At 49.9% G+C, this 22447-nt stretch overlaps 1 protein-coding gene across 3 annotated transcripts in view; it reads left to right on the forward strand.

Annotated features, from left to right (window-relative positions):
• The window catches only part of ESCO2 (establishment of sister chromatid cohesion N-acetyltransferase 2), a 630612-nt gene extending 612325 nt beyond the window's left edge, over window positions 1-18287 (forward strand). For all 3 annotated transcript variants that reach the window (XM_069605632.1, XM_069605634.1, XM_069605633.1), the window contains one exon: window positions 17938-18287. In XM_069605632.1, coding sequence (XP_069461733.1) covers window positions 17938-18070 — 133 coding nt within the window. In that variant the 3' untranslated portion in view covers window positions 18071-18287. The remainder of the gene's footprint in view (window positions 1-17937) is intronic.
• Window positions 18288-22447: the final 4160 nt, after the last annotated feature.

A 22447-nucleotide genomic window follows, 5' to 3' on the forward strand; every position in this document is an offset into this window, starting at 1 on the left:
GAGCTGAGCAGTAGGCTGGGAGGCCCTGGGATTACTTGGAGCACCGTCTTGAGCGATCCTTTTGAAGGCTCTGATGGTTTCTTGTTGCAGGGGCAAAGTATTCCATGTTTTGGCTGAGTATATGACAAGATTTTCCCAAACCTCTGGTCTGCTTGAAGGCTGGACATTTCACCTGAGTCAGGTTAGATGATCAGTGATCTGGTTGGCTCTTGGAGGGTCACTAAAGAGGTCATATAGCTGGGGAGGGATGGCTTTCCCATAAAGACACTTGGGCACCAAAGTGGCCGCCTTAAATTGTAGTCTTACCTTTACAGGGAGCCAGTGGATGGCCTGTCTGTATAGTGAAATGACTCCTTGGGACCTTTTTGATGATGCAGACGGCACAGTTCTGAACAATCTGGAGCTTCTGCACACTCATTTTGTCATTGCCAACGAGGAGGGCATTGCAATAGTTAATCCTTGACATGATGATCGATCGCGCTATGGTGGTACTATGGTCTTCGGTGAGGTAAGGACGAATATTTTTGGGAAGTTTTAGTTAGTAGGGTTTTTATGCCCCCATATAGATGTTACCATTTTTGTAAGGGATCTAAAAAAAACTTTGGTATCCGAATGGGTAGTGTCTGAAGGTAATATAACAACCTCTGCAATATTGTCATCTTAACTTCTGACATTCTCCCCCACCATGTGATTGTGAGGGGGTTCCACTTCATGAGATCAACTTTAATTATCTGAAGAAGTTAGAGGTAGTTGGTCCCCTACAACAGTTTGATTGATCTTGGAAAGATTATGCCCAAGTACTTAATACCTTCCTTTGCTATCTTTAATGGTATATTGGAGCCAAGCCTGCCCAACAAATCGCCCTTTACCAACTGGTTTAACACTTCAGATATCTTTCTATTAATTATTGACCCAGACATTGTCCCATATAATTCTAATTCTTTCATCAACTCAGGCAGGGATTTCCTTTCGGATCAGACAGTGCTACCAACATATCGTTGGCAAATGCTATTATCTTATGTGGCTCTCCTGCCATTCCTATTCCTTTAATCTGGGTTGTTCCCCAATCCTGACCAACAGGGGTTCCAAATAAATGTCATATAGCAGTGGAGATAATGGGCACCCTTGTTTGGAAGCCCTCTGTTACCCTTTGTGATACCATCCTGTTAACCGCTTTACGAATCAACAGTGAATTATAATTGGCCCTAACCATTTGAATGAACCCTGTGCCAAAGCCCATATATTTTATTATACGAAACATCAGTGACCATTCCACCTTAGCAGAGGCCTTTTCTGCATCGTGACACCAGGACTGCTGGATTTTGAACCTTGGGCGTTTGTTTGATTAGATGACACACTCTACGGGTGTTGTCAAACGTCTGTCTGGCCTGTATAAAACATGATTGGCCCAGTCAACCAATTTTGGTAGCAGATTCAATATCCTGTCCGCCAGTATCTTTGTATATAATTTGGTATCTAAGTTCATCAATGCTATTGGGCGATATGAGCCTGGGAGCACGGTAACCTTGCATAGCTTCAAGAATGCCACCTTTTGAGTGTTATTCATCGATGGTGTAATTGCCCCCTTCTTTTTAAAACTATTAAAGTGTTAAGCTTGGGAATAAAATGTCTTTATTGTTTATAAAACCCCTCTGAATACCCAGCCCGGGCTTTGTTGCTAGACAAAGTTCTAATAGCTTTTCTTATCTCCTCCCGGATATCTTCGTCTAATCGCTCTGTCGTCCTCCGCTTTTTGTGGAAGTGATAACCCTGCTAAATATTCCTCCTGCTTATCCCACTAGGGGTTATCGGATGTGTATAAAGTTTGATAGTATTTCCTAAAAGCTTCACCCATATCCTAATTTGTCGTTCTGTCCTCCCCTTGATTATTCTGAATCTTCATAATTGTCTGGTGCGTCTGTTATCCTTCAACTGTCTTGCCAAGAGCCTATCCGCCTTATTGGCCCTCACATAATACCATTTTCATATATAACCACACTTCCTCTGCCTTCTTGGTACAAAGTATCTCTAATTGGCCCTGCATGTGTCAACGACCTCCTTAATTTGTTGGTAGGACGTTTTGCCATTTCCCCTAAGATCTCTTATCTTTCCCTCTAGCTCTCCCTCCCACGGTCTCTTATCTTTCCCTCTAGCTCTCCCTCCCACGGTCTGTCCATCCCTCCCTGCCTTGATTGCCTTCAGGTTTCCCCTCAAGACCACCTTAAATGAATCCCATACCATTTCCGGAGACTTGTCCTCTACCTCATTGTCCTGTGATTTCCTCAATTTGTTTAACTTGGGCCTGGTCATATAGCACAGAATTGTTATATGACCCCACCCCCAACATTCCCCAATGCGATGGTCATTGACAACGGGGCATGATCTGATGATGAAATCGAGCCTAGCTCTATTTTACTCACCAGTTCTGTAGATGTCAAAATACAATCTATCCTAGACTGACTAGAATGTACATGGGAGTAATATGTAAAACCTGCTCCTGGCCCTTTATTGCTAAGTGCCTAAGATGGTGCATGTGCTCCCATCTGAGTACTCTTGGTCCTATCTTGTTTGGGCTCCCATACCATGTTAAAATCCCCTGCTAGTATTATATCCCCTACTGCAAACTCTTCCAACCTCGTCAGCACCCCTCTCAGGAACCTGTCCTGTCCTACATTTGGAGCATAGACCGATGCCAAAGTAACTTTATGGGTCCCCAGGGTAGCATTCACAAATGGGAACCTCCCCTCCTTATCTGCATGAGACATCTGTATTTGTGCCCCCGACCTATTGTGTAATGCTATTAGCACTCCAGCCTTCTTTTCCCCCGCATTTGCCTGATATAATTGCAAATACCATCTAATACGTAGCTTCCCCTTTATCTTTGTTGCTTGTGTTTCGTGATGCATTAATTTATCCTGCTGTCCTTTCCTCGCAAACTTTTCATTTTTTTTCCTCTTGATGGGGGTATTGAGCCCCCTTACGTTATACATCAACACCCTAAGGATCTTCATGTTGTTGGTCCTCTCCTCCATTCCCACCATTTCCTTGGTTCAGTATCTCACTTCTTCCCACTTCTGGTGGTTCCCAACCCCAACTCCCCACAACAATCGCATTCCCAATTGCCCTCCCCCTGAGGAGGGCCCAGGATCCTATGATCGCCCAGAAGTATTGCCAGTCGCGTCTGGCCCTCATCTAATCACAGAGAAACTATGCAGGGAATGCTAAACCCGACTTTAGGATTCAAGCCCAATTCCCCCCACCCCTCCACCCCTTCCCGCTGCTTGCCTCCTACCTTAGACAAAACGTGAGTTTTTCTTTCCCCACCGCGGGGTACACAGTCCTACCGCAATTTTTATCCCTCCTTGATGCGAATCGTCTTTAATTTGCACCATCATACTTCTTCATTCCTTTTCTCCCCCTTCTTCCTCTTGATATCGTTTTCCATCCCCACAGTTTCCTGTTTCCCTTTTCTTCTCTTTGTAGACCTCCTCGATCCTCTTCTCCACCTCCTTGCAAATTCAGTATCCGTTCCCCTTTATCACATGAAGCTATCCTGTTCTGGCGCCTCTCCTATGTAAAAAAAAATAAAAAATAAAAAGGCCAAATGGGAACATCCATTTATATCTCACTTGTTTCTGCATCAAATATTTCACCACTGGGCCGATCGCCCTTCTTTTTTGTAAAGTAGATTGGGCCACATCCTAGTACAACTGTACCTCCTCACCATTGAGTCGGTGGGCCCAAAGTCATTGCCTTTCTCAGTATCTGTTCTTTCTGGCCGTATGTTGTAGTTGCCACCACAAAGCCCTGTGGTTGCGCACCCGATTCCATTGCTTTATTTGGGCCCACCCTATGTATACAGTTGAACTGGACTGCTTCTGTTGCACTAGCCCAAATGTGTGTGAACTGCTGGACCGTATCTTTCAAATCTCTATCCGCTATGTCTGAGGTTTTTATTCCTTACATTCGATCTCCTTGAACGATTTTCCTAATCCTAACATTGGATCTCCATGTGTGTAAGGCGCGATAGATGTTCCAGGGCTTCTGCACTTTTTATGTTTCTTCCAAATTTTGGACTACCTTCTCCAATGTATCTGTTCTTTCTTCCAATTTCGCCACATCCTGTTTTTTTTAAATATTTTTATTAAGTTCAATTTTTGTTAATTACCTTGCATTTCAGATCGTCAACAAAGCAAATAGGTGAACAATTTTACCTTTTTTGAATAACAAACTCCCTTCTCCCTCCTGTTCCCTTCCTCCTCCCCCTTCTAGGATAACCATATAGGGGGTGGGGCATGAGTTTGTCTTTAAACTATGACAACCTCAGCATTAAAGTGAAGCATTATCCTTCAGTCACATTAAAGTCCTAACACTTTGTCTGCCAGGGTACCAGGCTCAGATCTCCTCAATCCCTTCCTAGGCTGTTGGCGCTTTGACATGGCTGGGAAGCTCACAATTAAAGCATGTCCCCAGAGCACGAAGATGTTGAGTTGTCTACCTCGCTTTGTGGTTTTGTGCCGCTCCCAATAATCTAGGAAGGGGGTCCATAGCATGTCAATGTGCAAATGTGATTCCAATAGTGCTGCTGTGAGGCTTTCCATCTCATACATTTCTTTGGCCTTGCGAAACCATTCTAATTTTGTTGGCAGCATGCGCCCCTTTAATTTTATGGTCGAACATACTTGTGCTGCTAAAAGCAGGTTCCAGGGCAAATAAGGAAGTATTAGGTGTTGGTCTTCAACGACTTCAACTCTGAATAAGACCAGGAGTGTTAACGTCCTCTGTATGCCTTCTACGTCGTGTATCCACCCCAAGATCATCTTCCAGTATACCTGTGCACTGGGGCACTCCCACCATTGGTGCCCATAGGCGCTAATCTGCCCACAGCCACGCCAGCAGTAAGGGCTAATGCCGACATACATTTTTGCCAAGCGCTGTGGGGTTAGGTGCCACTGCAGGAGTTGTCTGCTATTGTGCATCTTGTATTGGACTGATATGGTTGAGATCAGACCGCCCTGAATATGGCAGCCCATCCCTCCTTGATTTTCTTCCAACCCCAGGTCTCTCTCCCACTTTGTTTGGGTGTGGGGTGTTGGGAGGTGCCCCTTTTCTAAAAGTCCACAGTAGAGTTTTGCTATCAACCCGTTGGTGGCAGAATGTGTGTTCAGTATGGCTTTGAACGTAGAGACCTCTCCGGAGACTGTCCTCCCATCTTGGGTCTGTGAGGGCCCCCTTTAGTTGTAGATAAGGGAGAGGTTGGATTTTTAGGTCTTGTTGTGCTGCTTCGAATTCCTCCCTCAAGAATGAACCCTCATCCACATCTGCCCTGCCCTTATTAGCCCCTGCTCGTACTGTGACTGAAGCAGATGGGGTCTATTATGTTTCTGATCGGGGGGGCCATAGGCAATTTAGGGGGGAGGGCCAGGTGGTGACCCCCTGCTTGTCTGGTCTGTTTTTTCCATATTGCCCACAACACCCCTAGGATTGGGTGATTACATGCCCTGCATGGGAATGTTTTCAGGGGGACCAAAACCGTGCGTCACTCCCACCCCCCGCCTCCCCCGAATGACCGGGTCAAAGTAACCATTTTCGAGATTAACCCCTTGTTTGATTCTCTGAGGTGATCTAGGAGTACCCTCAACTGTGCTGCTCTGTAATATTCATGGAAATCAGGGTATGTCATGCCACCCCTATTTTTGGGGAGTATCATTGTATTATAAGCGATGCAAGGTCTTTTCCCCCCTCCCACAGGAAAGCTAATAGGAAGCACTTGGTTTCGGTTTGAAAGGCATCGGGGAGGATGACTGGGAGTTATTGGTAGAGGAAGAGGAGCCTTGGCAAAACATTCATTTTTATTGCTGTAAATCTCCCCGCCCAAGAAAGATTTAATTTAGCCCACTTCTGAGTCCTCCTTGATTGCCTTCCAAAGCAGTGTGTAGTTTGCTTGATACAGGTCTGCTAAATTCTTGGAGATGGTAACCCCCAAGTATCGGATGCTCTTGTCCGCTTTCTTTATGCCCCACATTATAGATTTCAGGCTTGGGCATCTATTTGTCTCACCCAAGACTAGCGCTACTGTTTCCCTTTGTTCACACGGAAGCCTGAGTGGGTTCCGTATTCCTCTAGTCTGGACAGGAGTCTCGGGACAGTTTGATGCAGGTTCGTCAGGTAGACCAGAACATTGTCTGCGAATAATGCTAATTGGTATTCCCTACCGAATTTGCGGCCCTGATGGTGTGGTCCTGATGAAAGCTTTGCGCCAATAGCTCCATTAAGAGCGTGACAACTAGGTGCGATAGAGGGCCCCCTTGCCTTGTTCCCTTGGTCAAAACAAAGAAGGGGGAAGCCACGCTGTTTACGATCACCTTGGCCTTATTTCGATATAGGGCTTGCGCCCCCAATAACCAGCAGTCACATTGCCCAGTATCCGATGCATGAACTGCCATTCCACTCTGTCGAAAGCCTTTTCCACATTGACAGACATCAGATTGGGACAGAAGTCCTCTGCATCGATGGCTGCAATGAGATCTAAGGTCTTGCGGACATTATCTGAGCCTTGACGGCCTCTTCCGTATCCCACCTGGTTGTTAATTAGTGCTGGGAGGACCTCACTAAGCCTACCGGCATGTATGCTAGTGTACATTTTGGCATCTATGTTCAGCAGCGAAATTGGCCTGCAAGACCCGCATTCAAGCTAGTCTCTTCCTTCCTTGGGCAGCACAATGATCCTAGCCTCCGTAAAGGAAGGTGGGGCCTCTCTCGCCTAGGTTCAGCTCAACATTAACCATATTGTGATCTGACCAACCAACTAGTTCTATCGTAGCACTCTCAAGGTCGTGTTCTAGTGCTGCATCTATGAAGATGTAGTGTATACGTGAAAATATTGTTTTTGGGGAGGGGGGAGAATAAAACGCATATGCTTTTTCTTGCGGTTCGGCCCGCCTTGCATCCACCAGGAAGTATTTTTGTGTTAAGCTGAGGAAGGACCCCTTTTCTCTTAGGGGGGTTGCACCCGCCCTGTACAATACCTGGTCTACTGCCTGATCTATCACCATGTTGAAGTCTCTGCTGCAGATCAATGCTCCGGTCCCCTAATTCTCCATTACTGCAAGGAGTTCCGCACCAAATGCCAGCTGCTGGGTGTTAGGTGCGTACGCTGAGCACAAAGTGATTTCTTCGCCCTGATTGTACCGATCACGATAAGGTATCTCCCACCCAGGTTCCTGTGTACCTTTGCAATCTGCAACCCCAGGGCTGCATTATACATAATTCGCACCCCACCAACGCCCCTTTTTTTTTTATCTGGCCCCGATGCTCATAAGGCACCACCTAGCCATCTGCCTTGGGAGTGATTTCATCTCCATTTTGTAAATGTAGTTTCCTGTAGGAAGAATGTCGAGGTTGGCCTGTTGGAACACTCATCAGCATTGATCGCTTCTGGGGCGAGCGGAGACCCTTCACATTTGGATTCCCATCCTAACTGTGTCTAATGTCATGTTTCTGGAAGCCCTTGTGCTCTGACTTGCTGCCCTGTTTGTTTAGCCCCTTTGTCGGGGGTTTGAATACGTGAATGATTGATTTGTTTGGCTGAGGTGACTCTGCGGATTGTGGTGTCTCTGTGCTGTCTTTTTGCTAGACAAAGTTGTCTGCTTGAAGGCTCTGTGCTCAGCCCCCCTGTCTACCCCATTCTTAGAGTCTTCCCCTTGCTCCCCTTCTTCCACCATCCCCTACAAATAACCTACAAAGAACAACCAACAAGGGATTCCCCTTAAAACTGGAGATGCCCTAGAAAAAAACATAGGGCCACTCATCGGGGGACTCCCCGAAAGCCTGTAACCTTGAACTACATGTCAGCGATTGATAGGTGCGAATGCGCAATGACTACGGTCTTGGTCGCCCAGCCCGGATCTCAGTGTTTGGTCGGGTCGCTGCCAACTGCCTAACTTTGGGCAGACAACTTTCTGCTTGCTGATCTTGTAAAATGTCCCTTCCACAATCCTGTTGTCCTCCCCACTTTCCTTTTCCTCCACTTTGTGGCGTGACATCCGCTGGTATGTACCTCTCTTCCCTCAGGGAGTGTTGAGTCTCTTGAATTTTCTTGTGCCTTTGGAGCGTCCTCTCTTCGGCCAATGGCCTATGGGTTTCCTAATCAGCTCTGAGGAGGACGGAAGTTCACTCGGCTCTGTGCCCGCTGTCAGACCGCGCAAAATGCTGCTCGCCTCTTTGCTTGAGGTAACTGTGTACTCTTCGTTATTGTGTTCGAACAAAAGTGCAAAGTGGAATCCCCATCTGTAGCGAATGCTGTACTCACGCAACCAAGTGGTTAAAGGGCGGCAGTCTTTTCTTTGGACGAGGGTGGTTGTTGACATGTCTTGGTAAATTCTGACTTGCGAGTCCTCAGTCAATGTTTTCACGTTCTGTATCTCTACCTTGTGTCTTTAGTGTGGCATTTGGCCAGTACTGATCTTGGGCCGTTTTGGGGGGGCCCTGGCTCTATGAACTTTCTCAAATTCCAGTTCTGGGGCTAAGGGGGTTGCGAAGAGCAAATTCACAAAGGCCTTGACTCTCCTCTCCAGACTAGCCAGGGTTTCGTTGGGCGTTTCCTTGAGATCTTGTATCCTAATGTTGACTCTCCTCTCCCTAAGTTCATGTTTTTCTGCTCCAGGTCCTGAAAGCGACTTTCTGACCTAATTTCCATGAGATCTGTGACTGTTGATAGTTCTCAAGAGCCTCCACTTTAGCTTCTATTTTAAGGACTCTTTCCTGGAGGGCGCTTACAGTCATGGTCATACTGCTGCGCAGGGGCTGCATTTCGTTCAGCAGGAGACGGATGTCTGCTTTTGTTGGACTCTTGTGGTCCTTGCCATGTATATGGGGTGCTTCTGGGGAGCACTGTTGCCGTGGCTGGTGTAGCTCGGCGGTACCCCTGTAGCTTTTGGGCTGTTGAATTGATCTCGTTTCGCATGTGGCCTGGTTTGCCCTAGGGAGGACCACTGCTCACTCTGCGTATGCCGCAAAGGACTTTTGTGCCTGTCCTCCCATCTGGCCCATGGGGCGGTCCGAAGTGGGGCCTGGGGGTTTGGGGACATTTTGTGGCACTCCGGTGACATTAGGTGGTGGGCCGCTGTCCCACACAAGGTGCTTCTGCAGGGCCTCTTTAGTGCGTTATGTCCCTGTGTGATGCCTGTTTGCATCTGGCTTGCCTCAACCCATGGATGTTGCTATGCGGGGCTTTTTGTCGCTTCCTGCGTTCCACTCCACGTTCCTACCTCTTGCCCTGTTATTTTGTGCTGCCTTTGCTTTGATCACGGCTGCTGATGGGCTATGTCACCGTTAGTGCCTGATTGGGGGGGGGCATTTGCGCACCTGCATGGGATGTCTTCGTCTGGCGTGCCGTTGTGCCTCCCTCCTTCAGCCGGGCAGAGCCGGGATTCTCGTTCATGCGCTGTCTGATGCTTCTTGTGCTTGGTTTGCTGCTTTGCTAACCCCCCAGGCTGATTGGCCTCCTGTGCCCGTTGGGTTGCTCCTGCTCTCTTCTGGGGCGGGTGGCTAGCATGGTTCGAATGCTGCCTGGTTGTGGGACACCTTCTCCTGTGCCCTCTCCTTGCTTATGTCTGTTTTGACCTCCCCCTCGCCCTCCTGCTTGTTCCTGCTTCTTTTTCCTTCTCCCCCACGCCCCTGCACCGTTCCTCAAGCTGGGCTCTCATTTGCAGTGTTTTCACTGGGGCCTGTCTGCGTGGGGGAGAGGTGTAGCTTTCAATTGTTTTTTGCCGCTGCCTGCTTTGCGAGGGACCGGCAACGGCACTCAGAGGTTTGCTCGGGCAGTGCTGGGGCTTGGGTCTGTTGCTGCACTGTTTACGTTTTTCTGTCCCTCCCGGGGCGTGCAGGGTGCGTGACTGGGCAGTGGCCTGTTGGGGACTCGCCTCCCTGCTCCTTCTAACTCTCCTTACCGATGTGCTGGCTGCCAGCTGTTTCCACGCTCCGGCGGCTGTGTCCCTCTTTGTGGCGGGGCTGCTGAGCATTCTTCTCCTTCACGCTGCCGGACTTGAACTCCTGCTAAAGTGTGTCCGCTCAGAGGGGCGCTGCCCTCGCTTTGTCCCCTTGTTTTGCGTGCTGCTCCTCCCTCAGGGCTGGAGCCGTATGGCACCCAAGTGGTCTTGCCGTTACTCCGCTCCTGGCAGCGGTGCAGTCGGAGCAGGGCTGCAGGGTGGCATACCTTACAGGTCTGAATTCTTCCTGAATGCCGTTCCAATTTCTTTCAGGACTTAAGGTGCAGCTCAACAACTGCTTTCCATGCCCTCGCGACTGCTGTGCGTTCGACGCGGGCTGGGCTGAACGCACAACGCAGCCTTTCTCTGCGGGGTGGAGAGGGCTTAGGCTGCCATACGCCTGCGCCCCCTGGTAGTCTCCCCACATACGGTTTAATCTCCTGCATTGATTGCTTAATTTTTGATTGGAACAATGCCATGAACTGATCCTGCAATTCTTTGAACCAGTTTTGCCTGTCTCCTTTGTACACTGCCATCATCCCCTCTTCCTGGGCACCTTTCTTCCGCTGTTTCTTGGCGTCCAAATCCTTGCTTATCTCGAGTGATAACTCTGCACCCCACAGTTGCTTTATATTACCTTCCTGATGTGTTTGTGGTGTTTTTATACCTTCTAGCGCAGTCTTTCCTCTGTTCTTTGACATGTGTGCACTTTACTGTACATGCCGGCAGCTTCCCTTGCGCTCCTCCCTATGCCTTCGTTTTTTCCTTATGCTGCTATCCCTGCTGTGGTGCCGAATCCACCCCTAAACTTCCTCCAGTAGCAGTGGATATTGTTTTTTGTGTCACTTGGCCCAGGCTGTCTCTATTCCGTCCTTCCACACTGCTGCATCACACTGGCGACCTCACCTTGATGCACTTCCCCAGCCAGCCACTTCAAGGCCCCTCTGTTCTCTATGCTTTCCCGGGTTTAGGCTTCCAGCAATGCTGCCAACCACCCTTCTCCTCTATTGTTGGACAATCTGAATAGGGTCCAGTAAGAAGGAAAGAAAATCCAAAGTACATGCAGGTTTCAAAATACCTAAGGTATGTCCTCACGCTCTATACTGTTTACCTTACTCTGTGCCTGATTAAGCACAGCCGTGTGGTGATGGCATGCTGTGTTATAGTTGTGCAGTTCACTTTGATCTTCTGTGCGGGTCCGTTCTCCAGGGATATTATCGCCTCTTCTTTGCCGTACCCGGGGAGTCTTGTTGTACTACTCACTTGTTGCTCTCTTCCCGGCACAGGTCGGCCCTGCACGCCCGCCAACACTCTGCCTCTGCTCCTCCTCCTCCGCTGCAGTTGTTCTCCTTCTCTGGCGTCATGTCCACCTTCCTCCCCTCGGCGTTTGCATCCGGCCTGCGCCTCTCTTGCATGCTGTCTGAGATCCTCACTGTTGGGAGTCTGTAGGGACCCCCATAAGCGATGCCCGTAAGCCCCCAGCACCGACAGAATGAAACACATCTCGGGCTTCCTGGTCGCACTTTCGCGGCCAGGAACGCCCCCTTTATTTATAATGCACGTGGCGGCATGCAACGTCACACTGCCGCGTGCGCGTCCCTTAAGGGGGCAGAACCACACTCCTCCTTTTCCATGAGGACAAACAATAGTTCACTAGTTTATAACACCAACAACATAACATTTCAACATAAACATAAAATCCCCCCAAAACCCTTATTCTCAACCACCCTGGATCCCCTTAATTAACACTGTAGGCCCAAGGGCCAATTATGAAACATGTCCCAATACGTAATCGCTGAGGTAAGTGGGTTTCCCTTGCCCAGCCCTCTGGCGGTACCTCCTGCTTACCTCCGACACAGGCAGTCCATCTGGTGGCACTCCCCAGGCGGGGGACGTGGGCATGGAGGTTTGGCCTCCACCGTCATCGGGCACTTCCGTCCGGTTCGAGGGGAGGCTCCGTACTGGGGTCCCCTAGCTTCTTGAAGACATCACATTCCGGCCCTAGCTTCTTGAAGACATCGCATTCCGGGTGACGGCTGCCCTTCCGTCCGAGGCCGTCACCATGGACCCCTTGACAGTCACCACATCAAGTGGCTAAGGTTCGTAGGGGAGAGAGCGCTTTCCATGGGGATGTCTGTTCCTAATAAGCACCTCATCAGCAGCCCTCGGGGGCACCGTCTGAACAGGGCCTCAGCCGGCGCCACTCCCGTGGATGCATGGGGGGGGTAGTGCGATACACTCACAAACTGGTAAAGGGCCCTCTGCAGGCACTGTCCCTGGCCTTGCACTCTCCGGAAGGTTTTTGTTCAATGTCCTCATCAGCCTCTACGCCTCACCGTTCGCCCGCAGCCAGAGTTGGGTGATCTTCCTATGTTGGACCCCATACTCCTCCATCAGCTCCGAGAAACGCTTGCTTTGGAACTGTGCCCCATTGTCAGAGCACAGAGTGTGGGGGAACACGTGGGCAGCAAACACTTTCTCGATGGCCACCACCATGTGCTCAAAGCCCACTCAGTCTACGAACTCGACCTCTGGATATCGAGAGTACTCCACGACTACCAGGAAGTGGGTGCCCAGCATGGTGGATCCAAAGTCTGCATGCACCACTTCCCTGGGTCGCGTCCCTTGGGGCATTGCTTCAATTGCCGGCTCTTTGTAAGGGGGATGCTGCCTGACACAGGCAGCAACAAAGTCATTGACATTCCGCTCCAGCTCCGGGAACCACACCTAGAGGCGTAGCCGGGCCTTGGTCTTCGCGGCGCCTTGGTGTCCATGGTGGGCCAGAGTGATCACTTCCTTGACCTTTGACTGGGGCACGACTATCCGGTCGCCCCTCAGCAGAAGGCCGGAAGCCGAGAACGACGACTCCTCCCTCACCTTACAAAGTTGCTCCAGCCCCACCTTGGCTTCCTGTGTGCGCCCGGCCAGGGACTCCGTTATCGTCTTCCACGAACCCTGTTGCATGGCGTGTTTCAAAATTTGGAAGCACTCCTCTGCCGCTGCCTCCTGATCTTTGAGGGGCATGGCATTGGGGGTAGCCGCCTCCACCACCATGCGAACGTGATCGCCTGCCTCCTCGGCACAGGTGTCCTGCTCCTACCCGCCGTTCACTCCAGGATGTCTGGACAGATAGCCTGCCGCGTTCACACCTGGCCAGTATATAAGGGTAAGCCCGTATTCCAGGAGGGCAAGCATCCACCATTCTATCCTCGCCAGTGGTTTGGATGAGGACCCCGCCAGTATGGGAAGCAAGGGCTTGTGGTCTGTCACAAGTCACTGGGCGGCCCAGGACGTAGAACCTGAAATGCCTACAACCCCATAGCACTGTCAGAGCCTCATGTTCAATTTGGGAGTACCGATGCTCAGTGTCGGACAGTGCCTTACTGGCGTACGCCACTGGGCGGACACTGCCATCCCGACCGGCTTGTGTCGACACGGCCCCCAAGCCAAAGGGGCTAGCGTCCACGATGATTTCTGAGGGGTGGGGTCAAAGAACGCCATGGTATCTTCAGCTCTTGATATCTTCTAACGCCGCCTGCTCGAGGGGGCCCCAATTCCCCAATGCCAGGTTGTTTCCTTCTTTTTAAGGGCCCTCAGAGGCTCAATCTTGAAGCAAGGTTCTGAATGAATCGTCCACAGTATGTTACCATGCCAAGAAAACTCCACATCCGACACCGACTTCGGTGGTTGGGCCTTCTTAATGTCCTGTACCTTTCTTGGATCTGGCGACGCACCACCTTCCTTGAAAACAAATTCAATGGTCTGACGCAGAAACTCTCACTTCTCCCTGTGGAGCGTGAGGCCCAGTGATTGCCGTCTTTTGAAGGTCCTGGCCAACTTGCGCAGGTGGTCCACCTCAGTTCTGGCAAACACTAGGATGTCATCACTGAGGTTTAAGACGCCATCCAGGTCAGCGAGGGCACCTCGGATGAGGATCTGAAACACCTCCACTGCCGACGAGACACCAAAACTGAGTCTCTTATATTGGTAGTCCGCGGTGGGTGGTGAACGTGGTTATGTACCTTGACTCCGGGTGTATGACGACCTGATGGACCTCCGGGCCGGCTACCAGTTTTGAGAAAAACCAAGCACCTTGCACCACCGCAATGATGTCGTTGGTTGGGCTGAGGTGTCTCTCCCGTTTTGGCTTTATTGGGCGGCTTCATGTCGACACAAATGCGGACGGAGTCCGGTTGCTTGGGCTTTCTTGCCACGACATTAGGTGACACCCACGGTGCCGGACCCTACACCTTCTCAATGAGGTCCAAGTTTACGAGATTGTCCAGTTCTCTGTCCACCTGCTCCTGAAGTTGAAAAGGCACCCTCCGATGTTTCAGGGCTATGGGCTGTACCGATTCGTCAATGTGTACAGCCTCACCGGGTCACCAGCCATTTTGGCAATACCATGGAACAGAGTGGAATATTTGTCCAGAAGATCATTAATGTCCTTGAGATACACCGAGTAGGCAAAGCAGACAATGCCGAGGGCCTCTGCTGCAGCACAACTCAGGAGCGTGTTTGTGCTCACCAGTGTGACATAGAAACGGGCGTTGATCTGTGAGCCATTATGTTCCACTTTTGCCACAAAAGCACCATCCAAAGGGATGGGTTCCGACCCCCCCCCCCCATGCAAAGATACGGGCCTTCAGGCTGACCAACCTAGGAGGCTTGCCCATCGCATCATGTCCACGGGCCATCACATTGACTGAGGCACCCCTGTCCACGAGTACTGGGACCAATGATTTGTTTACCTCCACCACACACCTCGGTTGGCGTCTGTTCTTCAACTTGAGGACCCCGACACTCGACACGAAGAAGTTCTCTTCCTCTTCCGCTGGGGCACCCTCCTCACCCTGGTCGACGTTCGGGGGGTGATTTTGACGGAGGAACCGGACCGGGCCTCTGGGCACCATCACCGGCAGGGCTGCCTTGCACACATGGGAGTAATGATCTGCGAGGCCACACCTTCCACAAGTTCTTTCCGCCGCAGGGCACTCAGCAGGGTGGGGTAAGTCATACCCACACTTCTGGCACGACTCACCAGCTCTCCAGCACCTGTCGCAGAGGCTGGATCCAGGTCTTCTGACACCTCTGCCACCCCGCCACATGGCACATACTTCCTCAGTCTTCGCCAGGCGCGAGCCAGCCTCCATCCTGGCCGCCCGGGCCTCGGCCACTTCATGGCAGCGTCCCAACTCCAGGATACGAGCAAGCGTGGTACCCGGTTCCCTCAACACCTGCCGTTTTAGTTTACCTGATGAACACACCTGAATGAGCATAGTCCGAATCATGTCATCCACATCGCCCATGCACATGCTATCGATAGGCGTCTGAGGCAGCCATAAAAGGTGTCCAAAGTCTCATCCTCCTTCTGCCGTGCTGACAGCATCACAAACCTCTCATAGTCCGCATTGCGAGGGGCAGAAAGTGAGCCTGAAGCGCAGTCTTTGCAGCCGCATAGGAGGCGTCGGCTGTTTTGAGTGACTTAAAGATTTTCTGCACTGCACGTCCAGCCGCATACAGCAAGGTGGCAAGCTTGCTGTCATCATCCGTCTCCATTGTGGCCCTGAAGTACATGCCTAGACGGTCCACCCACCTTTTCCATCTGGGCCCCAGGCTGGATGGTGGGCCTGGGATCGAACTCCGGGAAAGGTTGCAGCGCCGCCGGGGCCCGCATTTGCGCCATGACTGGAGGGGGCTGCTGCACAACCGGTTGCGCCACTGGTGAAGCCTGAGGTGGTTTTGGAGCCTGAGGCTGCGCTCAAATCTGTGGCTGGGCTTGAGGTTGCTGCAGGTCCGCGGACTGCCCACCATCCTGGTCAGCAGGCACATTCATAGTTTAGAGCGCACAGGCACCCCCAGCGTGAATTTGGATGCTGCAACTCACCCCCACCACCAGAGTTCAGTCCCCTCCAGGGATTCTGATTGCCAACAGTCCAGAAACACACAGGCAACACAAGTCCAAACTTGGTGGTGATGATGACGATGAGTGGCAGAACTGCACACCACAGTGTGCTCCACACACACACAGCAGCCAGGTATGATGATGAAGAGGACGATGAAGATGGAAGTCCTCAGCTGCAGCAGTGCTGTGTTATAGCACGGATGTCCCAAAAATTGAGCCAGGGAGGTTCAAGGGCAGCAGGCCTGGGCATCTCACCCCTTCTCCTCGCCTTCACTGCAATCAGTTTTCCCAAAAATTAGACATGGATGACTCTCACAGGTCGAACCGGAGCTCTGTGAGCGTCCACTGCCCGAAATTCGAAATGGCTGCCTGCCGCGTGGTATCTGCACAGCCTCTGTTTCGGGATGAAAAATTGAAGGAACTCTCACCGCCGGGCCCAAGCATTACACTGACCTCATCGCCACTGTTGGGAGTCTGTAGGGACCCCATAAGCGATGTCCTTAAGCCTCCAGCATCCACAGACTGACGGACACGTCTGCTCTGCTCGGGCTGCCTGGTCGCACTCTTGCGGCCGGGAACGCCCCCTTTATTTATAATGCATGCGGCGGCGTGCAACGTCACGCCGCCGCGTGCGTGTCCCTTAAGGGGGCAGCACCACACTCGCTTGTCTCGGGCACTTCCTCTGCTGCTCCGATCACTTCTACGAGTAGAACCTTCACCGAGGGAGAGAAAGGAGGGGGCGGGAGGGGCTTCTTCAGTTCCCGACTTCACCCCTCACTACTGCGGCACCCTCACTCCTGGTTCCTGCTCTCACATTGCTTTATTGCCTATCACATATGCGGCTTGATTGGGAACGAGAACGGGGACTTTTTCCCTGGCCGCCATTTTGGAATCTCCTTTTTTTTGCCTTAAGTTTTGTTTTCTCATGTTAAGCGTGAACCTGTCAACATGGTTTCTGTTTCGGCTCATTTCAGCCCTGGTTCTCTGAACAAACTGCTTCCTTATTTTACAATAACTTGCATTATGCTTTCAAATTAGTCTTTTCCCGGACACTGCTTTGTGATGCACTAGTCCTTTGGACGAAAGACTTATGCTGTCTTTAGACTTGTGACTTGGGCGGGGGGGGGGGCTGCCTTGGGAGAGCTTAACCCTGCTGACGGAGGAACTGTTTAACTTCCATAAAGACATGGTGGCTTCCTTACAGTACCTGTTTTCCCAAAGTGAAGGAATGCAATTTGAACCTGGAGGTTATTTTCCTTATCCTGTCTCAAATGTAGACTAGATGCCCGTAAAACCCTAACGTATTCCCTGGTCTGTCATCTTTTGGAATGCTTCTTTGGTAGAGGCCACCAAGATTCTAAAGTAATTATAAGCTTGAAATGATTTCCTGTCTTCGTGGTAGCCAAGCTTAATAAGGGCAGTGTCTGCATCTGTGGCAAACCAATGACCTTTCTTCTTGAGTGCACTTGTAAAGTGGCAATGTTGTCCGCCCCACAGGCATTTTGCAATCATCACCTGTTGCAGCACACAGCCAGTTTCGACAATATGTTCTCAACAATATTTTTTCTTCAATATATATTCATCCTCTTTTTGTAGGCTGCTTTGCAGTCTCCCAGAAGTATAGAGTGATGAGGACAGGGCATGGGAGTAACTAAAACATTAAGGACTAATTTACTTTTAGTTAATAGATTACCTTGCACCATATGGCCCCACATCCATCACCTCTAAGGTCTAACCGCTGGTTGCTAGTTTGTACTCGGAGCATGTGTAAAGGAGGTCCCTTGTGAGGCGCGTGGCGTGCATGCACCATGACATGCTATTGTAATAAATTCTGTTCCCCTGATCCAGCAACGTTTGATTTGTACAAGTAATGGGTAATATGGACTTTTAGTACACTAGTCAATACATTGACTAAAGTTCTCTGTGATTTGAAATTACTGAAGGTTTTATTGTGAAGAGAAGACTGGTTTAATTTTAAATATTTTATTTCGGTGGTTGAGTATTTGTACTGTTGAATGTCTAAGATTTATTTTTGTTTTTTAGGAACACCTTCATGTACGGTGCTTTCCTCAGTGGAGATGAAATTGCCTTTTCAGATCCAACACCAGATGGAAAACTGTTTGCAACTACTTACTGCAAAACTCCCAATTTTCTGGTTTACAACTTCATAACTTAAAATGTTAAACTTGGACTCAACTGAAGTTGTTTGTGTGTTTTGTGTGGAAAGTTATGTAAAATGTTTATAGCACAGAGTATATGGTTTTAGATCAGTAAATACATGAATGCTGCTCTTTAACAATTTATAGTTTTATTGTTGGTTCTTATGTACATACTGTGTATTTGTATGATAGTGTATTTGAGGTTATCTACTTTTAATAAAAGATTCATTGGAATTCTTGCTGTGTTTCTTAAATAGATGGCATAACTGAATTTACAGTCTTGAAATGTTGTAATTAAATGCTTGAATAGAATCTTATGCTCAAGATTTTAAAAAGCGTAATAAAACAGTTTAAGAAAATTAAGTTATTCTCGGTCATGGACTTCATAAGTAACAATTACTCGGGCCTAGTGTGATTCCAAAGTTAAACAAGTTTCATTTTCAAAACAATGAAGGGTGTGGGGGGAAACTTGTTTTCCATTCATTGCAAAACATGGAAAATGCCATGTAAATAGGTCCACCGACTATCTAGGGCAGTCAGCCGCCCATTAGCATGTGATTTCTGCTGGTTTTAGAGGATCAAAGAACACTGTCGGTAGGCTTTTGGTAAGCCTGGTTTTTGTTTTTCCTAGATATATTTTAATTTATTTTCTGAGGTATTGATGACGACACTGCAGAAAATGCATTGACAAGATGAGAAGGGGCAGTGGCTACAAACTCTTATTTTGTATGGACTGTTATTCAGTTTCAGGCTGCACCAGCTTCTTTGGGGAAACAAGCATTTTCTTACAGAAAATGAAATGGAAATCTAGCCTTTTTCACTGGGTTCTCCTGCCATTTACCGCCCGAGGCAGGCATTGCCCCTTGATCACCAGCATGCGCACATGTAAAAATGTTGTGCCCATTGCATGGGAACACCATGGATTTGGCCCATCTTATTTGCAGTAATCCATATGGATTCTTGCATCTCTGCATGCACCAAAAACATATGCTGGTTGATTACTGTACAAGGGAGGTGCAACGTGCTGAGCGTCTTGCCCCACTCAGTCTGTGGGAACTTGACCAAAATAGTCTTGAGGAGGATATAACCTGCAGGCAGCTTGTCCCTGCATGGTTATCCTCTGCTGGGAAGTGTTTCAGTGTAGTCCTAAATTAGGGAGCAAGCTTTTACTCTGCTTTTCTGATCACCAGAATGCATGTAGATGACTGGAGGCCACTCTTTGGGTTGACATTCAGAATTAGCTGTTTGGGCTCTAGTTCCAGGCAAGGCTGCCTCCCTGTAAAGAATTTGGTAGATACAAGACTGGAAAAGAATTGAGCACAAAGTGATGTAAGGATGAAGATTTTATTTTTCTCCCCTTTGGATCTGCTGGATAACCTCAGCAGCTCTACCGGAAAGGTTTAGGAGTGCTCATAGTTTGAGTCACACTCATAAGTAAAATCAGATGTTGATACCTTAAGACTGGGGTCTGCAACTTTTGGCTCTTCAGAAGTTTTGGAGTCCTATGATCCCTCACCATTGAGGTGTGGCGGCTAGGGCTGATGGAAAACATCGTGAGAGCCAGAGGTTGCAGGCCCCTGCCTTAAGGTCAGGAGGTTTAGAGAAAAATACTCCCCACAAGATGTGTGCACAGAAGTGTTCCAGAGAGGTGTGACCTGCTTGTTTGACATTTCAAATGAATATCAACATAATCAACTACTAAAAGCTAGCAGATCCGGTTCCATGATAAACCTTTGAAAAGGTCTGCTTGGAACACCTGTGAGGAAATATAGGCACTCACATTTTTTTCTGATTCAAACTAAGCCTCTGGCTTGAGGTAAACAAACTAGATTGGATGTAAAATGTGTATATCATTTGAAATGAGAAATTCAAAATGCTTGCTCTACAACAAGTGATTTGGAAAAGAGATTATGCATGATAGGTCTAGGAACAAATGACTACGACAAGGAACAAGATATTAGAGGAAAGTTCCTAGTACTAAGTTGAGATTAGGCCTGGGGCAAGTTACTGGTGCCTAGGAACCAGCATAAGGCACTAGAGGGACAAGGACCAGTATGAGTGACTAGTATGAAGCTCTATGGATGAGGGACTAGTACTGTATGAAGGATTAGGATCGCCACTCGTAAGGCATTTCTCTGTTTACACCCCGAGACTATGGAACCTCTTCCTCACCAGCATTAGACTCTCCCCCAACGCTCATACAATTCAGAAAATAACTGAAGACCCACCTCATCAAGGAGTCTCTCTTCCTCAACACCTAGGCCATCACATCGCCTCTTGCTCCACCTGACTCGCTAGTCACCACCCTCCCGCCACTTGGTACCGCTGTACCCCTCCTCTGACCCTATGTATCCTACCCCCACTGTATCGCTTCTGTTGACTGAAAAAGCGCTCCCGTTATGCATCTGTACTGTTGCATACCCCTGTAAAGCGCTCGGTTATGTATTATTGTATACCTCTGTAAACTGCTCCATTGTTTCGCGAAGAATACCATAATATTGTCTAGAATGATTGGCAAAAATGAAACTAGAACATGGATTAGAGATTGGGATTAGGATAAGAGTGAGGGAGAACCAGGACTTGGGACTGGTGGTGGTTTGTGCGCTTGTGCTGAGACATGCTTGTAGGAAGCATGGTGTGCTGCAGGATGCAAACGAACCAAATATTCTGATTCTCAACTCCTTGTCCCTTCTTACTGCAATGCATTATTTTCACCACAAGGTGGTGTTAAAGTGTCACCATAAAAGCTAAAACCAAACCTCTATGCATCACTCAAAATTATACCAGTTTTGACACCCGCCAAGAGGGACAGGAACGAGAAGAAGTACAGAGTCCCCGATGCCTCCCCCCTGTGCCTGAGGGCCCAGCCCACGCCGGACTTGGTCGTCTCGGCAGCGGCTAAGAAGAAGGCAGCGGGCACGGCGGCTTCCACTTCCCTGCCGGACAGCGAGGGCAAGAAGTTGGACTCTATGGGACGACGAGTCATCTCGGCGGCGACGACGATTAAGGCGGCCAATGCCTTAGCGATCGTGGCCTGCTACGACAGGGAGCTCTGGTTCAAAATAGCTCCCCTGCTAGATTTCCTGCCTGATGACAAAAGGGCAGAGGCCCTAGAAATTCTGCAGGAGGGCGAGGTGGCGTCGGATCACGCCATAACGGTGGCGACGGACATCGCCGATACCGGATTTCGCCAACTGGGCAACTGAGTTTGCCTCCTCCGACGGGGATGGCTCAAGGCGACAGACTTTCGCCAGGTTGTCCAGACCAGGGTGTTGGACATGTTGTTCGACGGCAACAACCTCTTTGGTAAGGCAGTGGATGAGTCTCTACAGGCCATCAAGACCGACTCAGAGACGGCCCGGGCCCTTGGGGTGCTTCAGCAGCGACGGCCCTTTCGGGGGCCCCGGAGGCTGACAGGGTGCCTCCAAAGGATCCAGTGGCAGCCCGCTCCTCTTCCCAGGAGGCCTACAGAGGTCGCGGCAAGCAAGGTGGAATCCCGTCGTCAAGGAGGCCAAGGCGGCAAGACCTCCTCCAAGCAAGACTGACCCGGCCGTGTCGTCGGGCCCCCATCGAAGCACCCCGGTGGGAGGCCGGCTGACGAAGTTCGTCAGCGTGTGGGAGTCCATCTCCACCGACCATTGGGTGCTGGACACCCTGGCCAACGGGCACTCGCTGGAATTCCAAAAGAAGTGCCCTCACATTCCTCCCGTGGCCAGGAAGGAGAATCCCGTCCCTCAACTGCTGTTGGAAGTAAAGGCGATGCTCAAAAAAGGTGCCATCAAGCTCGTCCCCAGGAGGCTCCAGGGCTCCGGAGTGTACTCGAGGTACTTTCTCGTCAGAAAGAAGACCGGCGGTTGGCGCCCCATCCTGGACCTGCGTCGGTTAAACAAATACATCAAGGCGCAGAAATTCAGGATGGTCACCCTCCAGCACGTGCTGGGACAGCTGGAGGAAGGCGACTTCCTATCGTCGTTGGACCTGGAGGATGCTTACTTCCACATCCCCATTCTAAAAAGGCACAGGAAGTTCCTCAGGTTCATGGTTCAGGGATTCCACTACCAATTCAGAGCCCTACCGTTCGGATTAAAGTCGGCACCCAGGGTTTTCACCAAGTGCCTGGCACCAGTGGCGGCGCGGCTGCAGGGAATCCACGTCTACCCCTACCTGGATGACTGGCTAATCCGGGCAAGGTCAAGGGAGTTCGCCGTAGATCATACAGCGAGGACCGTCCGGTTGCTCATGGAGCTGGGGTTTGCCATCAACTACCCCAAATCCCACCTGGTTCCATCGCAAGTAGCTCTGTTTTTGGGGGCGAAGCTCGATACTGTGGGGCAATTGGCCTCCCCTTCAGAGGAGAGGACCAAGACCATCCTGGGCAGGGTGCGGCACCTGTT

The sequence above is a fragment of the Ambystoma mexicanum genome, chromosome 4p (genome assembly GCF_040938575.1).
Source record: "Ambystoma mexicanum isolate Mex_15411 chromosome 4p, UKY_AmexF1_1, whole genome shotgun sequence".
Lineage (NCBI taxonomy): Eukaryota > Metazoa > Chordata > Amphibia > Caudata > Ambystomatidae > Ambystoma > Ambystoma mexicanum.